General features: G+C 36.1%; 1 protein-coding gene across 1 annotated transcript; it reads left to right on the top strand.

The window, feature by feature from the left end:
- The first annotated feature begins 433 nt into the window (after positions 1-433).
- On the top strand, positions 434-3,367 carry LOC131842316 (pro-epidermal growth factor-like). Its single transcript, XM_059190859.1, has one exon. It carries the CDS (start codon positions 851-853, stop codon positions 1,535-1,537), a length of 687 nt encoding a protein of 228 aa, XP_059046842.1. The 5' UTR covers positions 434-850; the 3' UTR covers positions 1,538-3,367.
- Positions 3,368-19,915: the final 16,548 nt, after the last annotated feature.

Here is a 19,915-nt window from a genome sequence, read left to right as displayed (position 1 = left end):
TTTTAGCACAGATCTGTAATGAATTTGACATAAGTCGATCAATAAGATAGTAATCACTATGTTTGTAAATTTAGAAAGTTTAATTATAAGACTTTCACTTAGTATTTGTTCATTCTAGTGTTATTAATTAAATTCACCGATAACAATTTACATTATCAGTAAAATAATTTGGAACGACAATAGATTCATTTAAAACTGTATTACATTATAAGATGTGTGGAATCACAACTAAATTATAAGATCATAAATACAGGATTGAATAAAAAAAAATTAAATTCACGCATTATTCCTAAGCTATATAAAATATTGTAAAACTATACAATGATATGAAAAGTTCATGAAAATATAATCATAAATTATTTGGTTTGATTCCACATACTTGATAATGTAATAATCACTTATAGAAAAGTTGACTTACATACACTATAATACTTTATGTTTGTGCGTACAATAGTTGAATAGCCACACCACAAACACTAAACGCACACAGAAGCAGAAAGCACCGAGTTCACCGCATTCATTCTCGTCGGCAGATGGCGGATGTAGTAGACGCCTTCCGTCAGTCGCGCATAGACAACTCGTCGAGCACAGTGTGATCGCGATTCGCTCAGCACCATTTTGTGTGTATCGTTTCGAACGGGACATTGTGTGTATATGTGCTCCGTGAATAATTGTAAACCACGACTATTCAAGTTTCAAGTCGTATTCTGTGTTTCACTTTCGACATGGCCACGGAAGGATCGATGTGATATCTCGGGCGCTCGTAGAAACCGCGCCTCCGTCATGAGCGAGTGATCGTCGTAAAAAAAAGTGAACACAGGAAACATGTCTGGGCGGACCGCCGACGCGGATGCGATCGAAGGGTTTGAGTTCGAAATTCGAAAGCGGTCATGTCATCGCCTCTCGGATTTCGTATAAGTCACCGTCCAATGTCAAAATCGTGCACGTACCGCGAGCGCCGACCCTCCGGATCGTGCGGAAAATGCGATCGTTGGTAGTTTGGTGGGCGGCGCTGTCGGCGGCCTGGGCGCTGGCGGCCGCCTGCTCCAGCTCCATCTCCAAGCGGCCCGCCCGCCCGCAGCGCCCGCAGCGCCCGCAGCCGCAGCCGCAGCCGCAGCCCAGGCTCAACGTCACCTTCCCCACGTTCAAGTGCGAGCCGGACTACTCGGAGTACTACTGCCTCAATGGCGGAGTGTGTTTCACAGTGGTGATATCGGACAGTCCCATCTATAACTGTGAGTGCCGTAGTGGTTTTGTGGGCCAGAGGTGTGAGTTCAAGGACCTGGACGACTCGTACGTGCTGACGAGCCGGCACCTCATGATGGAGACGGCGTCGATCGCGGGCGGCGCGACCGTCGCGGTGTTCCTCGCCATTCTAGTCTGTTTCGGCGCGTGGGTGCGCCTCCACCGGCGGGCGAAGGCGCCCCCGTTCTCGGAGGAGCGCGGCCAGGTCCAGCTGGTGGCGGTGGCGGCGCCCCGAGGCCGCGTCTCGCTGTGCAAGGCTCCTGCGCCGGCCCCCGCGCCCGTCCACCGCTAGGGCTCCCCTCCCGGTCAGTGTAACCGGCCACCGGACTATTTGCCTTGTTTATATTGTATCTGGTGTACATATAGATAGATTATGTGTTAAGTTATGTCGAGATAACAAAAGATATGAGAAAATTTATGTGATAATTATTTTACGAAGTTTATAATTTATTTCCAAGGAATTTCTTTTGTATATACTGATCAGATACCTTTGGAAGTTGTGGTTACATTGTGAAAAACTAAATTCGAGTCACCCAGTGTTCATTTCTTGAGTTCAACATGATTTTGTTGATGGCAACATGTTCAGTATATGTTGGATGTGTGAGATTGAACATCAACCATGTACCTAATGCTACTCGCTCCAAGTAGATCTGTTATAATGTTATGTATTGTTGTCGGCTCTGTATCACCAGGTACAAAAGCCTGCTGTCCTCTCGGGCTGAGGAGGCTCTCTCCAGTTACAGTCACAGTTTACATAGACTTAGCGCTGGATAAAGTGGAGAGATGCCTGTTCAGCCCGGGAGGGTGGTGTGTGCAGTGCAAGGTCTCCACTGTGACCGAGCACTGTGCACTGCATGTTATTGTTTGTTATTGTAGCAAATTACTCGGTACCCTAGGTACATGTGCAGGCTGACTGCTCTGCCACTGTACTATTTATGTAAATGTGAATCTATGTTAATTGTATTTATTAGTGTTGCATTCTATACAAATAGAATTGTGATGAATTTGTATGCTCATGCAATGTGTGGACAGCGAGTAGCGCACAGTTGGTTCCTGCTGTAAGAGGCATGAGCCCGCACATTCCATCTCGCGCATAGAGTATTTTACTGGTTCAGTATTATTTTGTAATACGAGAGTTAAGCTGGCAGCTTTACATTATTTTTAATTTATACCTGATATCCCATGGGATAGTGCTGTATTATATTTGTTTGAAGGCTGAAAGTGCCCTTGATGAAAGGCTTCTTGTAAATATAGCCTGTGTAGGTATTTATTAGATATTTATGATCGTTTATTTATTGACTGCTTTACTTAGTTAATCTTGATCTGTCGCATCGAACGCCTAACCGAGCGGATAACGGTTGCATTTTCATTTCACCCTGCTAAGCATGGCCTCGCGTCTGTACCCATTGTAATCTCATCATGAATCTCCAAGTCTTATGTAAAAATTGTAACATTACATTGGATGGTGTATAAATTGTCACTCTGTCATGTAAGCTGCAAGCTGTCCAGGCTTTCTTGTCTACGTTCTTGCCGCGCGGCGGTGTCCAGCATTGTTCAGAACTGCAGTGCAGTCCTACAGGCCTGTACCGATAACGTTTGTGTATCTGTGGAAAAACTGGTAGCTACCATCTTTGTAATGTCCAAGTCCAATGCTCGACAGCTGTCGCTTCTTAATTATATGCTCTCTATTTAACACGTAATGTAATTTCTTATTTCGTTTGGCAGCTTACATTGTGGAGCGATTACAAAAAAATAGCAAATTTTGTCTGTGGGCTGTGACATCACGGCGGCCAGGTGCTAGCGAGCCGGTGGGGTTTTTTATTCTAGACTGTTGGATAATATTCCTATGTATTTGATATGTGTGACGATCACGTTGGCCCACCGGCCCGCCAGCTCGCTGGCCGGCCTACTCTATCCTACCACGAGCTTGTGATGAAAGTGTCGACGTTGTGACGGGGAATCCGTGTTGTCAATTGATTCATATGAGATTGTTTATATGAACATTCCAAAGTATTTGTAAAATATTACCTACATTGCTAATTTTGAAGTATCTGTTAAGACACTACTTGTTAATTATACAGTTTTCTATTGATCATTTGTTAAAAGAAAATTATATGAAACTAAATCCTTAACAAATGTTTTTCATTCATCTCACAATACTATATGGGATTACTTCTATTATTCGGGCAGGCAGGTACCCGAGACTACTGGAGTTCTCACGTTCCGTTCATTATTACGTTTTCGTTCATTATTATTTTACTGTTGGCTAAATATATAAATTTGCAATAGCAGCATGCTGGTGGTCACTATTCTCCCAAAATTGAATTTAAAAATTTATCTATTATTATAAACATGTACAACATTTATTTGAAAAGAATAAGAGCTAAGTTTCTTGTCAGTTCTTCTCATTTCGAAATCATTCCGAACTGACGGTAGATTTGACATATCATAACAGTCTGTAATAGACCTACATTAATAAAGATATTTCGAATTGATTTGAAATGTTGCACTAAAAATGTTAATTGTAATAATCTTGAACTAGTTTTAGTTAAAGATTGGAAATATTAACGCATCGCGGTTTAGATGAACACGTTTGGTTTCTTTGATCTAATAAAATGTTGGGCAATGTTCGGAAAGTAGTGAGGTCAAAACGACGTCACAGCCGCCCACACCAGTGATTGGTTTTCGTAAACTTGTGCAATGTTTTCCGCACACCTGTACCGTGAGTACAATAATAAATACTACGGCACGTTCTGTGCGATAGCCTCAACAATATACAACACTGAAATTGACCAATGAACCGGCAGTAACATAATTGCTGACACGCGAACGAAAGTTTTCTATTGAATTAATTTCTAATCGAGTAGTCTGGTCGGGGCGATTGTAAAGAATCATGAATCACGGCCTCGTAGGAGCGTTCCGTGGTCCATGAAAGAGTTTAGAAAAAGTATAAGCAACGGCAAACAAGGAGCGACGCGACGGCAGTCCATTGAGCGCGTCTGGGAGCATAATTTTTATGAATACCCGAGTCGAGCGGACCGGTCCGCCACCGGCGTCGCTGCATAGAGTTCATTGAATGAGTGGCCGTGCCCGAGCGTTTGTTGACATTCCCCGAAAACCTGCCTCGCCCGGAATAGCTGAGTATCACACCCGCCTCCCGATGGACGGACACCGACCAAAATAAACGTACCACCGCACTACATTAAATGCCCTATTTGGAGCTCGATGCTAACATTACGAAGGTAGCTACTCATTCGTCATCTATGCAGGATGCCGAAGGATTACGTGCTTGTGTGTCACTTGGTTTCGCCTACGTCCACTCTTGTCGCAGTCTTGTAATGATTCATTGATATGTGTAACATGCAGATTTGGTTCTTCCAAACCACGGATGTTATGGATATGAAATTTCGGATACGGATAGGTTTCGGATGTAGGAATGATTATTATATATATTATACGGATGCGGATATGAAATTATTTCGGATTATCCGTAAGTTTCGGTTACGGATAATAATGTTAGAAGGAATTTCAAAAGTAAAATGCAAATAGCTAATAAAATGATTACATAACGTGATCCAATTAGGCTCTGCCCCTATCTGATATTATCCGTAACTTTTATTTCGGATTCGGTTACGGTTACGGAGCTCCCTAACATCCCTGGTACAAACATGTAAATAGGTCAACACCCTCGATGTATCAATACGGGAAATCATCTTACATAAGAAAATGCAATAGAATGAGAATATATTCAATCATGCTCATGATTAATCACTGTTTACTCATTCTATAAATAACGTTGCTACTTATAAAATACACCTGCGCGAACTTGTACACGTAGTTCCTTTCCCGTTATTTCAGAAATTTCTATCTATAATTAAGGGAATGTAATATTAAATTAAAATCCTTCGCTTTGCTCGTGTAAACTAAATTGTTTTCTATGTGTCTAGGATTTGATCTGTGTACCAAATATCTTTAAAATCTATACGTTCGGTTGATAATGAGACAGCTTTCCGAATGAGCGGTAGATTAAAAGAATGATAACTATGACTATTCAAAAGTGCTTAAATTAAGTTTATTTGAATAAAAGATTTCCTATTCTATTCTATTCTATTCTATTCTATTCTAATGAATGCATTCAATCCATTTTTTTATTACGTCAGATGTGTCTTAAAATTGTTTCTGTCTGTCCTGTAATGTCTATGGTACCTATAGAGATATATATACGTCTACAGGTGAGATATAATTCCTATCAGATCTATTATATATATAAGTATAATAATTATGAAAAGAGATGTTACATTAAAATCAAAACATATCTACATTGTATACGTTTTGTATTGCATCTTGATGCCTTATATTTTACAATTTTCAGATAATGTGTTCTACATTCTTTAAATTTATCCGATAGGTAGGTAGGTATATCGGGTAATTTTAGACGAAATACTATTTAATATAGTAGGTTAACTATGTAATACTATATGAAATCGTTTCTGTTGATGTTGTGAGGCAATACAAAATAACTTCAATTGATAATGAGGCAATACAAAAATGATATATTTAAGACGGAGCCACGCCCGTAGACGATTTTGAAAGACTGCTGCGGTTTTGAAGAGTTATCAACTCCAGGATATGTAAAAAATTTGTTTAAATTTATGGTTTACACATTGACATTAGAAAAAATTGCATAAATACAATTGACATCTTCATCATCTAATATTATAAATGCGAAACTGTGAGTATGGATGGATGTTTGTTACTCTTTCACGCAAAAACTACTGAACAAATTTGGATGAAACTTTACAGTAATGTAGGTTATACATCATAATAAGACATAGGCTATAATTTAAAAAGATACTATATAAATTGGGCGATATATAATGATAAGTGTGATGCAAAAGAAAGTTGCAAGGGTCAGCTAGTAGTCGAAAAAAATGTAGAAAAGATGATGCTTGATGTTCAATTAGATTCCGTCAGTCTTTATATTTTCTTTATGGTGGTCATTACGACGGTGGTATACAAGCATAAGGCCCATCTGATGGTAAACGGGCAGATCCGGTTTAACCGTAGGGTGTATGATTCAAGGCCTATTTACTATGTGGTTAAAAAAAAAACAGTTATAAGTTGACCATATTGTTCCGGTTTCAGTCTGTCTGTCCCAGTCAAAGCAAAAATGCTTATGTATTTCTAAACTGATAGTGTAAGTAAAAAAAAAACAGAATGGGATGTTTCCATGCTTCAAACAAGTAAAATGTACAAGTAAATTCCCTTCTGTACTTTCATATTTGATAACAAATAAATGGTAAGTGAAGCGGAGGTATCAAATGTGTCTGATGAGTGAGAGGTGCTGAGGGTTTTAATGAGGAAAATACGGAGATTAAATAAAATGCGACTAGTATGACAGCGATATATAATAGAAAGGTATATGTCAAAGAATATTATTACAAAATTTAAAAGTAGTATAAAATCTTATCAAGGAGTTCGCTACAGTAAGTTTAGATACAATCTTTTCTCTACTGATATTATTTTTATATTAATATGTAGCCCAGGGGTAAGCTACCTTTTTAATGAACAGACCAATTTACATAAAAAAATATTTAGAATAAAAATTTATAAAACTTGAAAAAAATAAAGATTCTCTGTACAAATTTTAATGCAAATTTTAGCTTTGCATGTTTAAACATGTCGCCGACAAGTGAATACATCATCACAAAAAATTGTTTCAGTTTAGAATGCTACAATTTAATTAAAATTAATTAAATAACAATATATTTATGGTAGAAAGTCGAAAATATATATTCAAATATAGAAATGCATGGCGGGTCGCATCAACATGTTTATTTGGCTCCAAGTGGCCTGCGGGCCGCGTGTTGCTTTTCCCTAATATAGCATATTTTTTAATGTGTAAAAAGCTCTTGCAAAGTCCATCCATCGAGTGACAGAGAGTGGACCTATGTGGGAATTTTACCCATTAAAAAAAACCACACGGAACGCCTCGAGGCGCCGTGGCGGTTCGGAGTCATGGGGTCGAAAGTATCCTTGTTGCTTAACCACAGATTATTAGCTCAAAATTTCAGAGGTATTTTGTCAAAACATTTTGCACAGGTTTCCTTGAATGTTTCATCTGTTCTTGCCGCTTGTATTAATAATAATAACCCTGGACAATTCACAGCGCCATCCAGTCCTAAGCTATGCCGAGTTTGTATTATGGGTATTAGACAATTGATATAAATACATAGATATTTTTTTTTGTAAATACATACATACATAATATACATAGAAGACACAAAGACCGATACAAACAATCATACTGATGAATATAAATATTTGCACCGTGGTAGGAATGGAACCTGGGACCATAAGACGTAAAGCGGTGTACTAAACCCCTAGAACACCGAGGTTGTCAATGAACTCCCGTATACAGTACAAGCCATGTTATTCCGACAATCTATATATGTAATAAATAGATTTTTATTCATATTTATTTTATCTACTACTGGTCTATATTATAAATACCTTATGGTATAACATACTTATGAAATAATGATATAAATTTTTTGTGTGATCACGGCACTGATGATGGTAATCTGCCACGGTAGCGCCGATACACCACACCTTTCGACCAGTAGTCCTCCTTCATGAAGGTGCAGCATGTTGGTGGGGATTCGGGCCATATTTTTAAATTCGCTTCAATATTCCTTGATTAATTAAAAGTCAAATCAAAATATCTTTATTCATGTAGGTCTATTACAGACTCTTATGATATGTCAAATCTACCGTCGGTTCGGAGTGCGTTCGAGTTAAGAATTGATAAGAAACTCAGCTCTTATTAATTTCAAATGAGACTGTATATGAATACTAAAATACAGATTTAGTTTGAGAGAAAACAGTGACGATCAGCATATGCTATTGCAATTTTGTCAAAAGGAAAATTAAATCTGTTTTCTTTGTAATCTTATTTTAAATGTCAGACATGAATGTACCCGCATTTTGGAAATATTGTATAGCGAACTGGATTCTAATAATAATAAAAATATACTAATTCAACCAGTTACTTTTCAGTTCTTCTCAATTGCAGTAGCTAGCAGATTTGGATTGTATGGTAGAAAAAGGAAATTAAAAAAAAATACATAAATGCCTAAAATGTCATATCTGTACAAATAAATAATTAAGTAAGTAAGTAATAATTGCAGTGTTTATAATTCCAATTTAACAGCTTTTTATTAAATGCATATGAAAGTATATAAGGGACTTAGGTACATCAAAAATTAATTTTTAACATTATTATCTGTATGCCTGTTTTTTCTTGGTAAACTCTGAAATGACTGTACCGATTTTAATGTGACTTCCACTTTCAGATAGCTAAAATTATAAGGAGTAACTTAGGATACTATTATTTTCGAGAATTTATTTATTTCAATAAAAACAAAGTTAATTTCAATGCGCATGAAGTTAGTCACGCTAGTATGACAATATGAATTGATGTGGTTTTCCTTCAACAAGTACAGACTTTATCGGCAAATGCAGACCTATACCTTCGTCAAAAATTACTTTATAGATACAAGAAAACATAAAATACAGTCAGAAGTATTTGAATAATCGCGAGCATACAGAAAACCATGGAGGGAACTTTGGAGAAATAGAAATAGAAATAATCTTTATTCAAATAAACTCATAACAAGCGCTTTTGAATAGTCGTATATTGTTTCTACCACTCATTCGGAATGCAGATTCATCACAAGAAGAATGAGCAAGAAACTTGGGTGTTGCTCTTTTTAATAGATGTTTTTTTTATATAAATAATTACAGTATAACAAGTAAGAGGCTTGCGATAATCAATATAGAAATCTTAGAAAAATTAGTGCAGTCAGATAATATTGTCAGCGCTATGGATTTTAAGTTTTTCTATAAAAATATTATTATCGTTAACGAAATCTTCAATTTTATTCTAAGCTTTTTTACAAAGGAAGTGTTGTATATGACATTTAAATCTTTTTTCAGGCAGATTTATAACAGACTTTGGTATCTAAATATATATAACTCAAAGGTGACTGACATAGTAATCTATCAACGCACAGCCCAAACAACTGGACGGATCGGGCTGAAATTTGGCATGCAGGTAGATGTTATGACGTAGGCAACCGCTAAGAAAGGATTTTGATTAATTCTACCCCCAAGGGGATAAAATAGGGGATGAAAGTTGTATGAAACTTTGTCAATTTTAAACCGATCGGGCTGAGACTTTGCATGCATAAAGCTACTATGACGTAGGCATCCCTTAAGAAAGTATTTTGATAAATTCCACCCCTAAGAGGATAAGTTGACGCGAGCGAAACCGCAGGCAAAAGTTAGTTTTGTTATAAAACCTTACACTTTTGTTTGTACTTTTGTTTTGACTTAAGTTTTGGTAAATTTAATATAATGCCTATTTAACATTGGTTTTCAGGTGCTATTGTATGCTGAGCGAAAGTATATGTACATATATACTTTCAACATCAATTACATAGTTCTGTGATAGACGATCCACATCAAAAAAGCCTGTGAATGAACACATCAACTCAAGGCGATTGTCTCACAGTCGCTTAGTGATATTCACCAACTTACGTATTCCATTCCGACCATCGTATCCTGACCTTCCTCACCTCTCTCAGACGGTGATGGGGAAGGCAAAAGCCGGAGGCTCGTAGTTGGCATGCGGGTCTGGCTGTTGGTTTTGAGGTATAGACGATGCGTCGTTCTGCCCACGCGTGGTTCGTTTATAGGCAACGCTAGTGGTCATTGAGTCCAATTAACATGCCTACGTGCCCAGCCCACTTGTCATTACCTTGCTCGCGAAAATTTAACGACGACTTGTAAGGCACTGCACGGCCCGGTATAGTCTACAAGGCTCTTTACCGTATATACTATATACTAGCTGATAACCGCGACTTCGTACGCGTGGAAATAAAATATTTCAATTTTCCAATATATAAGTCAATCCATATAATATTGGCTATCTGCAAGTAGGAGTGCCGTTAAAATCGGTGCAGCCGTTTCAGAGTTCTACAAGAACATACAGAAAGACTTTTTTTTTTGTACGTGTACGTAAAAAAAAAAATTTCTGTGTGGTATACACACGCCGCAAAGCGTAAAATACCCGGCAAAAAAACAACAACACAAAAACAACAGAACAAAATATACCAAGAATAATAATAATATCTCAGGACAATTCACACAGCGCCATCTAGTCCTAAGCTAAACAGAGCTTGTGTTATGGGTACTAGACAACTTATATAAATACATTTTTTTTTTTTTTTTTGTAAATAAATACATATTATACATAGAAAACACCCAAACCGATACAAACAATCATACTCATGAATACAATTGTTTGTATCGTGCGGGGAATTGAACCCTTTGACTTCCGATGGTCGCCATCGGAAGTCAAGCGGTATGCTAAACCACTACACCACCGGGGCTGTCAATAATCAATACGTTTATGATTAGCCAGTATTCAACAGATTCTCCTCATTCTGCCATCACCACAAATAGAACGTATTAAGGTCAGTAGTGTATTTTCCTTGGGTGCTCTCCATCCAGGACTGACACTGAGGTGAAGGTTGGGGCCTCCACTTTGCCCCGGCATCAATTCCGGGGCAACAACCCCTGGGTGTAATGGATTGTAAGCATTTTAAAACTTATCTATACATATAAATAAAATTGGAGTGTCTGTTTGTAATATTGAAATAATCTTTTTTTTATTACATGCATATGAATATAAATACGGTACGTACACCAAAATAACATTTTTTACAATATTTTCCTATCTGTCTGTTCTGGCCAATCTCTGAAATGGGTGGACTGATTATGACGGGACTTTTTTGGAAGGTAGCTGATGTAATAAGGAGTAACTTAGGCTACTTTTATTTTAGAAAAATAAAGTTATATTCCACGCGGGCGAAGTAGCGAGTACAGCTAGTAACAAATACAATTAAACTAAACTTAACCTAAATTAAGAATTAGTTAACGATTTTTCTTTTGAGATTCAGTGCCTCATATTGCGGGTTATTTGACAATAATTAACTTATAAATTAAACTTAACCTAACTTAGGAGTTAGTGCTATACTTGGAGACTATTTTTTTTTGAGGTTTTGTATTTTCATTGTAAGACCAAGTTAACTTGGGTTAACTGAAAAAAAAATTGAGATTTTTTGTTGTTTTTTTTTTCTACCTTTAAGTATGGCATTTATATAAATATTAAGTATTTATACCTTGGTTACCCTCTGTGACCTCTGGCTACTTGGTTACCCTCTGTGACAATGCAGGTAGCTACTAATATAGCACCTGTGTCGACGGGGCTGTCAGTTTATCTGGCTCGTCAGCCTGGAAGCCCATCTTCCAGCCGAGTGCCGCTTCCGGCGGCAGATGGCGGCGCGTGCGCGGCGTGCGTGCGCGCAACAAAAAACATCGTCATAGATTAAGCAAGTGAAGTTTAATTGGTCGTACAGCCATTTTTATTCATTTCTATTACAAGTTCGTAAGTAATGGCTTATTTGTTTTTTATAATTATTTTATCGCGTGTCGATTAAGTGTTGATTAGTGTACTTGTGTCTTAATAAAAAAAATATAGTGTAGGGGACAAATGAGCTTGTGACTTAGTAGGTTAGTTGTGCAAGTAGTTTCTTAATAAAAAAATCGGCTAGCATTTTTTATAGTGTAGGGGACAAATGAGCTTGTGACTTAGTAGGTTACGTGTGCAAGTAGTTTCTTAATAAAAAAATAGGCTAGCTTTTTTTTATAGTGTAGGGGACAAATGAGCTTGTGACTTAGTAGGTTACGTGTGCAAGTAGTTTCTTAATAAAAAAATCAGCTAGCTTTTTTTTTTTTTATAGTGTAGGGGACAAATGAGCTTGCGACTTAGTAGGTTACTTGTCCAAGTAGTTTCTTAATAAAAAAATCGCTAGCATTTTTTTATAGTGTAGGGGACAAATGAGCTTGTGACTTAGTAGGTTACTTGTCCAAGTAGTTTAATAAAAAAAAGGCTAGGATTTTTTATAGTGTAGGGGACAAATGAGCTTGTGACTTAGTAGGTTACGTGTGCAAGTAGTTTCTTAATAAAAAAATAGGCTAGCTTTTTTTTATAGTGTAGGGGACAAATGAGCTTGTGACTTGGTAGGATACTTGTGCAAGTAGTTTCTTAATAAAAACATCAGCTAGCATTGTTTTATAGTGTAGGGGACAAACGAGCTTGCGACTTATGTGATGGTAAGTTACCGCCGCTCATGAGCACCCGCTACACCAGGGGAATTGCAAGTGCGTTGCCGGCGTTTAAGAAGGAATAAGCTCATTTCTTGAAGGTTTGAATTCGGAAATGTTATTGCTAGAATTATTCTGTCTGCCGTAGGGGATTGTATTAGAGGCTAGTCTCCATATTGGGTTGACCACCACGCGGTCTCCTTTAAAAACCACCGTGAGTAAATTGCTTGACTAACTCCATCATGTTCCTGCGGGATATTCCATCAACATATACCGTCGAGGGAAGGGGATTATTAGTAATGTGGACTGATGACCTTATTGCTACCATGTCATAAAACAATAAATAATATCAAAATAATATATCTCTCAGATGGGATCATTTTCATCATCCTCCACTGGTGCCCAAGCTAAGCAGAGCTTATATTATGGGTACTAGACAACTGATATAAATACATATATACATTTTTTTGAGACAATTACAAAACACCCAGGTCAGGGAGGGGATAGTCAGCAGTGTGGACTAATGACCTCATTACTAGCAATGCACCATGTCATGCTGACTTCCACGTGGTTTCCCCTAGAAACCATCATGATAAATTGCTGGTGAATTTGTCTCGTTGGGCTAACTGACTTGACCTCATGCTCATCTTATCATCCTCCACTGGTGTCCTGCCAGCGTAAACAGTTAGCGCAGGTAGGTGTACTATTCCTTATCATCTACAAAAAAAACACCCAGGTGTATACAAATAATCATACTCATGAATGTTTTCACCGTGCGAGGAATCGAATCTGCCCCCTCTGGAAGTAAGGCGTCATCTGAAATATATATATATTTTGAATATGCCATCCATATATTTATTTAGTTTTTGAAATGTCCTGTCTCTTCAAATATCTCAAATTGCATGCTCTTTGTGCGTGCTTCCAAGCTCCTTGAACCAGTCCGGCAACTCGGGTGGCCTGAAAAAATCAACGCACGTGTCATCGGCTGTCATTGTTTAATCGAGTGCCATCGAATATTGATCGGACGATAACGTTGTATCGATACTTATCGATATATCTGCTCTTAAACTGTTTGCTTTGAAAGCTGTTCCGGTCGATTGCTGAGATATGGCAGTCAAATGATATGACACCTTAGTTTTTTTGAAACAGTGCTGGTAATAGAATATACGGTATATCTGATGGTAAATAACTATCTTAGCCTATAGACGGCTGAAACACCATGGGTGTCAATACGCGTTGATGCTTTTAAAGTAGTCCTTGAGATAAATAAATAAGTAACCCTGGACAATTAACACAGCGCATCTAGTCCCACGGTAAGCAGAGCTCGTGTTATGGGTACTAGACGACTGATATAAATACTTAGGTACTTTTTTTGCAATTATATACATATATAGATAGAAAACACCCAGACCAATAACAATCGTAATTCAAATTCAAATTCCCTGGACAATTAACACAGCGCCATCTAGTCCCACGGTAAACAGAGCTCGTGTTATGGCTAGACAACTGATATAAATATATAGATACTTTTTTATGTAAATACATACATAATAAAACCAGACTAATTCAAACAATATATTGAACACAAATGATTGCACTGTGCGAGGAATCGAACGCAATATCATCGGAGATAAAGCGGCGTGCCAAACCACTACACCACCGAGGCTATCATGAAGTACACTGGATATATTTTTTTTAATATGTCGTACATAATAGCTGTATTACGTGACCTATCGATCTTAACAGACATTAATTAAGTAATCCCATAATTATAGAAGCACAGCATTATTAGTACCTAGTAATAATTGAAAAATATGTCAGACTACCAATTGTACGTAATTTGCTGCATACTGTGGTTGCACATGACCTTTTTAAATTATTTATGAAGTTATTTTTTTTTCTGGGTATCATGGTTGATGATGTATGACGTTCTTAATCATTTTAATAATAGAGTGTATAAATATCTAAGAGATATTGTATTTATGCAATATCTTTTTTGTTTATATGATTATATAAAAAATTTAAAAACCCCGATGGTCTAGTGGTTCAGCGAAGCGATTTAGTCCGTACAAACATAGAATAGAATTTTATTAACTCGTTTTTACAGTAATAACATAAGAAGTACAAGACTAATTCACACATTAAAAAACGGAGTCAATGTGGAGCATAATGCTGGAAATAGTTTCCAGCGCTGATTTTCAGTTGGGCTCTCAGTACGGACGCGCATATATTAAGTAAGTAAGAATAAATTATTTAAAAGAGCAACACACAAGTTTCTTGCTTGTTCTTCTTGTGATGAGACAGCATTCCGAATGAGCGGTACATTAAAAAAAAAAATTTTACGACTATTCAAAGTGCTTCAATGTAAGTTTATTTGAATAAATGATTTTCTATTCTATTCTATTACAATTAAAAAATACGTATACATAAACTTAATAAATCAGATATTATAGAATAAAAATAAAAATAATCATATCAAGAGAAAAAGTATAGAAATAATAAAAAGGAAAATTATAATAGGAAAACATTATATACGTAATGGATAAATCGATTTGTATTTATGAGTATGATTGTTTGTATCGGTTTGTATGGTTATAAGGGCAGAGGAAGGCCGAAAAAGAGATGGATGGACTGTGTGAAAGATGATATGGTAAGAAAGGAAGTAAATAACGCGATGACTGCGAACAGGGATGAATGGAAGAGAAAAACATATTACGCCGACCACAAATAAATGGGATAAGGAAGAAGCAAATGATGACGATGATTGTTTGTATCGGTCTGAGTCTATGTATAATTGTATACAATATAATATAAATCTTTTATTTATATATATCAGTTGTCTAGTACAAAACACAAGCTTTCCTTGATAAAAAAATTGTATGTCAGATTTTTGGGCATGTATGATATATTTTTATATTTATAAAATTTGACGTTCTTAAGCGGCTAAAATGCCCTACATGAATAAATGATTTTTGAATTTTAAATTTTATATTGTAGGAATGTTTATAGGGATATATTTATTGTATGTATAATTGTATTTTTTTTTTGTGGATCATAATGAAATGGTGCTTCCGCCTGCGCTAACGGTTTACGCTGGCGGGGCACCAGTGGAGGATGATAAGATGAGCATGAAGTTAGGTCAGTTAGCCCATCGTGACAAATTCACCAGTATTTTATCACGATGGTCTCCAGGGGGAACCGTGTGGAGGTCGACCTGAGTCGGTCCATTGCTAGCAATGGGGTTATCAATCCACATTACTAACAATTCCCTTCCCCCTGTATATCATCATCATCATCTGCTTCTTCCTTATCCCATTTATTTGGGGTCGGCGTAATATGTTTTTTCCTTCCCCCTGTATAATGGTATTGATATTTATGTATATATTTATTTGTGTGTGTTGTTATAAAAATATTATGATATTATTCACGAGTATGACTGTTTGTATTGGTCTGAGTGTTTCTATGTATATTATGTATGTATTTAGAAATAAATAATAAAATAACATAATATAATATACTCAGATATTTTATTTGTAAATACATACATACATAATTTACATAGAAATCAGTTTAAGTTGTCTAGTACCCATAACACAAGCTCTGCTTACCGTGGGACTAGATGGCGCTGTGTTAATTGTCCAAGATTATTTATTTATTGCAATTCCATGAAGGACGTTTTAAAAGTACGTAGATATGATTTAATATCGTGATAACAACTCCACTGGAATGCACTGATTTCCCTTGTTCAAATTATTAAATGATTTTCGTTAATTTATTAAGGTATGATTCATTGATAATATATTTCGTTTGTATTACAACAGGTGTTGGATTGAGTGTTTTTATTATAATACTAGCTGTACCCGCGACTGCGTCCGCGTGGAAAAATAACTTTATTTTTTTAAACTAAAGAAGAACTACACGCTCCTAATTATGTTATTATATTGATTGTAATCTGTTTTGTATGCTAATAAATAAATAAATAAAAAAAGATTTTTTCTAGAAATGAAAGTAGCCTAAGTTACTCCTTATTACATCAGCTAGATGCAATAAGGAGTAACTTGCCAAAAAAAATCGCGTCAAAATCGGTCCAGCCATTTCATAGATTAGCCAAAACAAACAGACAGACAGACAAAAATTGTAAAAAATGTTATTTTGGTGTGTGTACCGTATTTATATTCATATGCACGTAGTAAAAAACGGTTATTACAATATTACAAACAGACACTCCAATTTTATTTATATGTATAGACAATTATTTCATTGTTAAATAAACATGTGTTTTTCTGAAACACCTTTCTGTGCCAGATATCGAGGCGTGACAGTAGCTTGTTGCTATTTGTTGTTTACTGCCATTTCTAACCGACTTTAAAAGTATTAAAGATCACAGTGGTCCAGCGGTTTAGCATATCGCTCTACTTTTGATGGTCGCGGGTTCGATTTTGCGCATGGCACAAACATTTGTATTCATGAGTATGATTGTTTGTATCGATCTGGGTGTTTTCTATGTATAATATATATGTATTTACAAAAAAAAATCTATGTATATGTATCAGTTGTCTAGTACCCATAACACAAGCTTTAGCTAGCTTAACTTGGGTCTAGATGGCGCTGTGTGAATTATCCTGAAAAAAAAAGTGTTTTCAATTTGACGGACGATATGTGCGTTTTAATAAAACTGCAATCTAGATGGCGCTGTTTGAATTGTCCTGAAAAAAAAACAGTGTTTGACGATAAGTGCGTTTTAATAAAACTGTAATGTAGGGCCCTAGGGATCCCGTGCTTTCATTAGCCCCAGGGCCCTTAGTTACCTAACGATGCTACTGATTATCATCCACTAAAAAAAATACAAATATAATGATGCGTAAAACGTTATCTTGTTAGTACAGAATAGAATAGAATAGAATAGAAAATCATTTATTCAAATAAACTTACATTGAAGCACTTTTGAACAGTTATTACATTTTTTTTAAACTACCGCTTATTTTGTTATCTTGTTAGTACTTAGCATAGTAATATAATTCGCTTAGAACATTCGCGAACAAAACAGCTTCCTTCCGACTGAACACAATAGATCCCACGACAGTCTGCCAGACTGCCGGCATGCTGAGTTGGATAGTTCTAGAGAAAATCTAATGGTATTTCTTTAATGTAATTGGAGTGACAAACAGACGGACTGACGGTAAACGGTAACCGTCGCTTGTGTATGAAAGAAAGAAAGACAAAACATTATTGTCAACCATTATTAACAAACATAAATATACTTAAGTACAAACATATATGAACAGCACTACGGACATTACGTTATTTTATTTATATTTATAAATACTTGCTGCACCCGCGACTGCGTCTGCGTGGAATTTTCTAAAATATAAAGATTTTTCTAAAATAAAGGTAGTCTAAGTTACTCCTCATTATATCAGCTACCTGCCAATAAAAGTCCCGTCAAAATCGGCCCAGCCATTTCAGAGATTAGGCGGAACAAACAGACTGACAGACAAAAATTTTTAAAAATATTATTTCTGTGTATGTATTTATTTATATTCACCGTATTATTTATATTACCGTATTTATATTCATACGCATTTAGTAAAAAACGGTTATTTCAATATTACAAACAGATACTCCAATTTTATTTATATGTATAGATATATAGACTACCTGACCCCGTAAATGTTATTTTGCCATATAAACTAAATAAAAAAATAGGAGTTGGTGATAGAAGGGTGAAAATTTAGGGTTGTATTATATATATTTAATTTATTTATACCTACGTATTTTTTTAAATTTATATGCTTAAAAATACTGCCTCCTAATTTCTGTTTGCCCTATAGTTGACTAGGAGAAAATACCTAAAGGTGTTAATGTCCATATGCACCATTATGTTTGTAATTGTGCATTAAATCTTTAATCTATATATATATATCTATGTATGTATATATATCTAAATATATATAACTCAAAGGTTACTGACATAGTGATCTATCAACGCACAGCCCAAACCACCGGACGGATTGGGCTGAAATTTGGCATGCAGGTAGATGTTATGACGTAGGTATAACTAAGAAAGGATTTTGATTAATTCTAGCCCCCAATGGGATAAAATAGGGGATGAAAGTTCGTATGAAACTTTCTATGAAAATTAACGCGTGCGAAGCCACGGGCAAAAGCTAGTAAATAAATAAAACCCGTATCGAGAGTGGTACGTTATTTTGTAAAATAAAAAACATAAGGTAGTTTAATGTATGGAGCAATTGGCATGTTTGTTTATTTCATTCACGATGAGTCAAACGTGTGTGATTTTTTTGTTACTCAATAATTGTCTCACTCTTATCTCGTTTTCAGTAAATTTACTAGGCGCGACGTATTGTTGTGCTAATTCTTTATTTATTTATATCATTAGTTAATTCTGTGCTCCTGGCCAATGATAATTAAAAATAAGAGTGTCTATGCCCGGACGTGTAGCCGCCATGTTTTTTATACGGTTGGCACTTTAGCTGTTCATTTGACTTGACTTCACTCATGTAGGTACCATTATACGGTATAATACGGACAAATATATTCCGATATTTTATTAATTCTTTATTTTTATATAATAGCTGATGGTTGACCTGTTGGAAAATAATAATAATATCCATAGACAAATCACACAGCGTCATCTAGTCCCGAGTTAAACAGACCTTGCGTAGAAAAAAGTAAAAAAAAGTATTTATTAGTTGTCTAGTACTAAAGGCTGTACGGTCTAAGGATCTTTGCCTGTTACATCATTGAAAAGGAGATGGACGAATATGGGAAAGAAAATGTCTATACTAGACAACTGATAGAAATACTTTTTTTTTTGTAAATACATACAGAGTATACATAGAAAACACAAATGTTTATACCATGCGAGGAATCGAAACAGCGACTATCGGAAGTAGAAGTATGCTAAATTACTAGACCAGCGAAACCTTCAATCGTTATTTTTCTTTGTTACGCTTCATTAGAAATAATAAACAACTTTCAATGATGTTCCCAAAACAGACCATCAAATTATCAAGCAATAATTACTTAATTGAAGGTTGAGTAACTGATGAATATCATTAACTAACTGATTTTCGCGCCCTTATTCATAAAAGGCCACATATCACTAATATTAATACGCGAAGCAAAGACTTTGTACACCAGATCTTTCTCTAGCGTTGAAAGTGGCAACGCTAGTACTGACAGAGTCGAAGAAATAATTTCAGGAAGGGCTTTTGACCAGATATCAGCGGGAGATCACCCTCGGCCGGTTAACCAAGGCGTGGAAGGTAAATGAAGAAACCATCACATAAAATTCCCTAATAAATTGAATACGTCAAGATCTCCATCGACAAGAGCGACGCTTTTAAATTATGAATGAAATGACCTTTTTACGAAAATTGCGTCGGCGCGGCGGAGGAGTACGAATTTTCGCACA

Source organism: Achroia grisella, unplaced genomic scaffold (assembly GCF_030625045.1).
Source record: "Achroia grisella isolate CSIRO2021 unplaced genomic scaffold, CSIRO_AGI_Agris_v1 utg1080, whole genome shotgun sequence".
Lineage (NCBI taxonomy): Eukaryota > Metazoa > Arthropoda > Insecta > Lepidoptera > Pyralidae > Achroia > Achroia grisella.
This window is presented reverse-complemented; position numbering and strand designations above follow the sequence as displayed.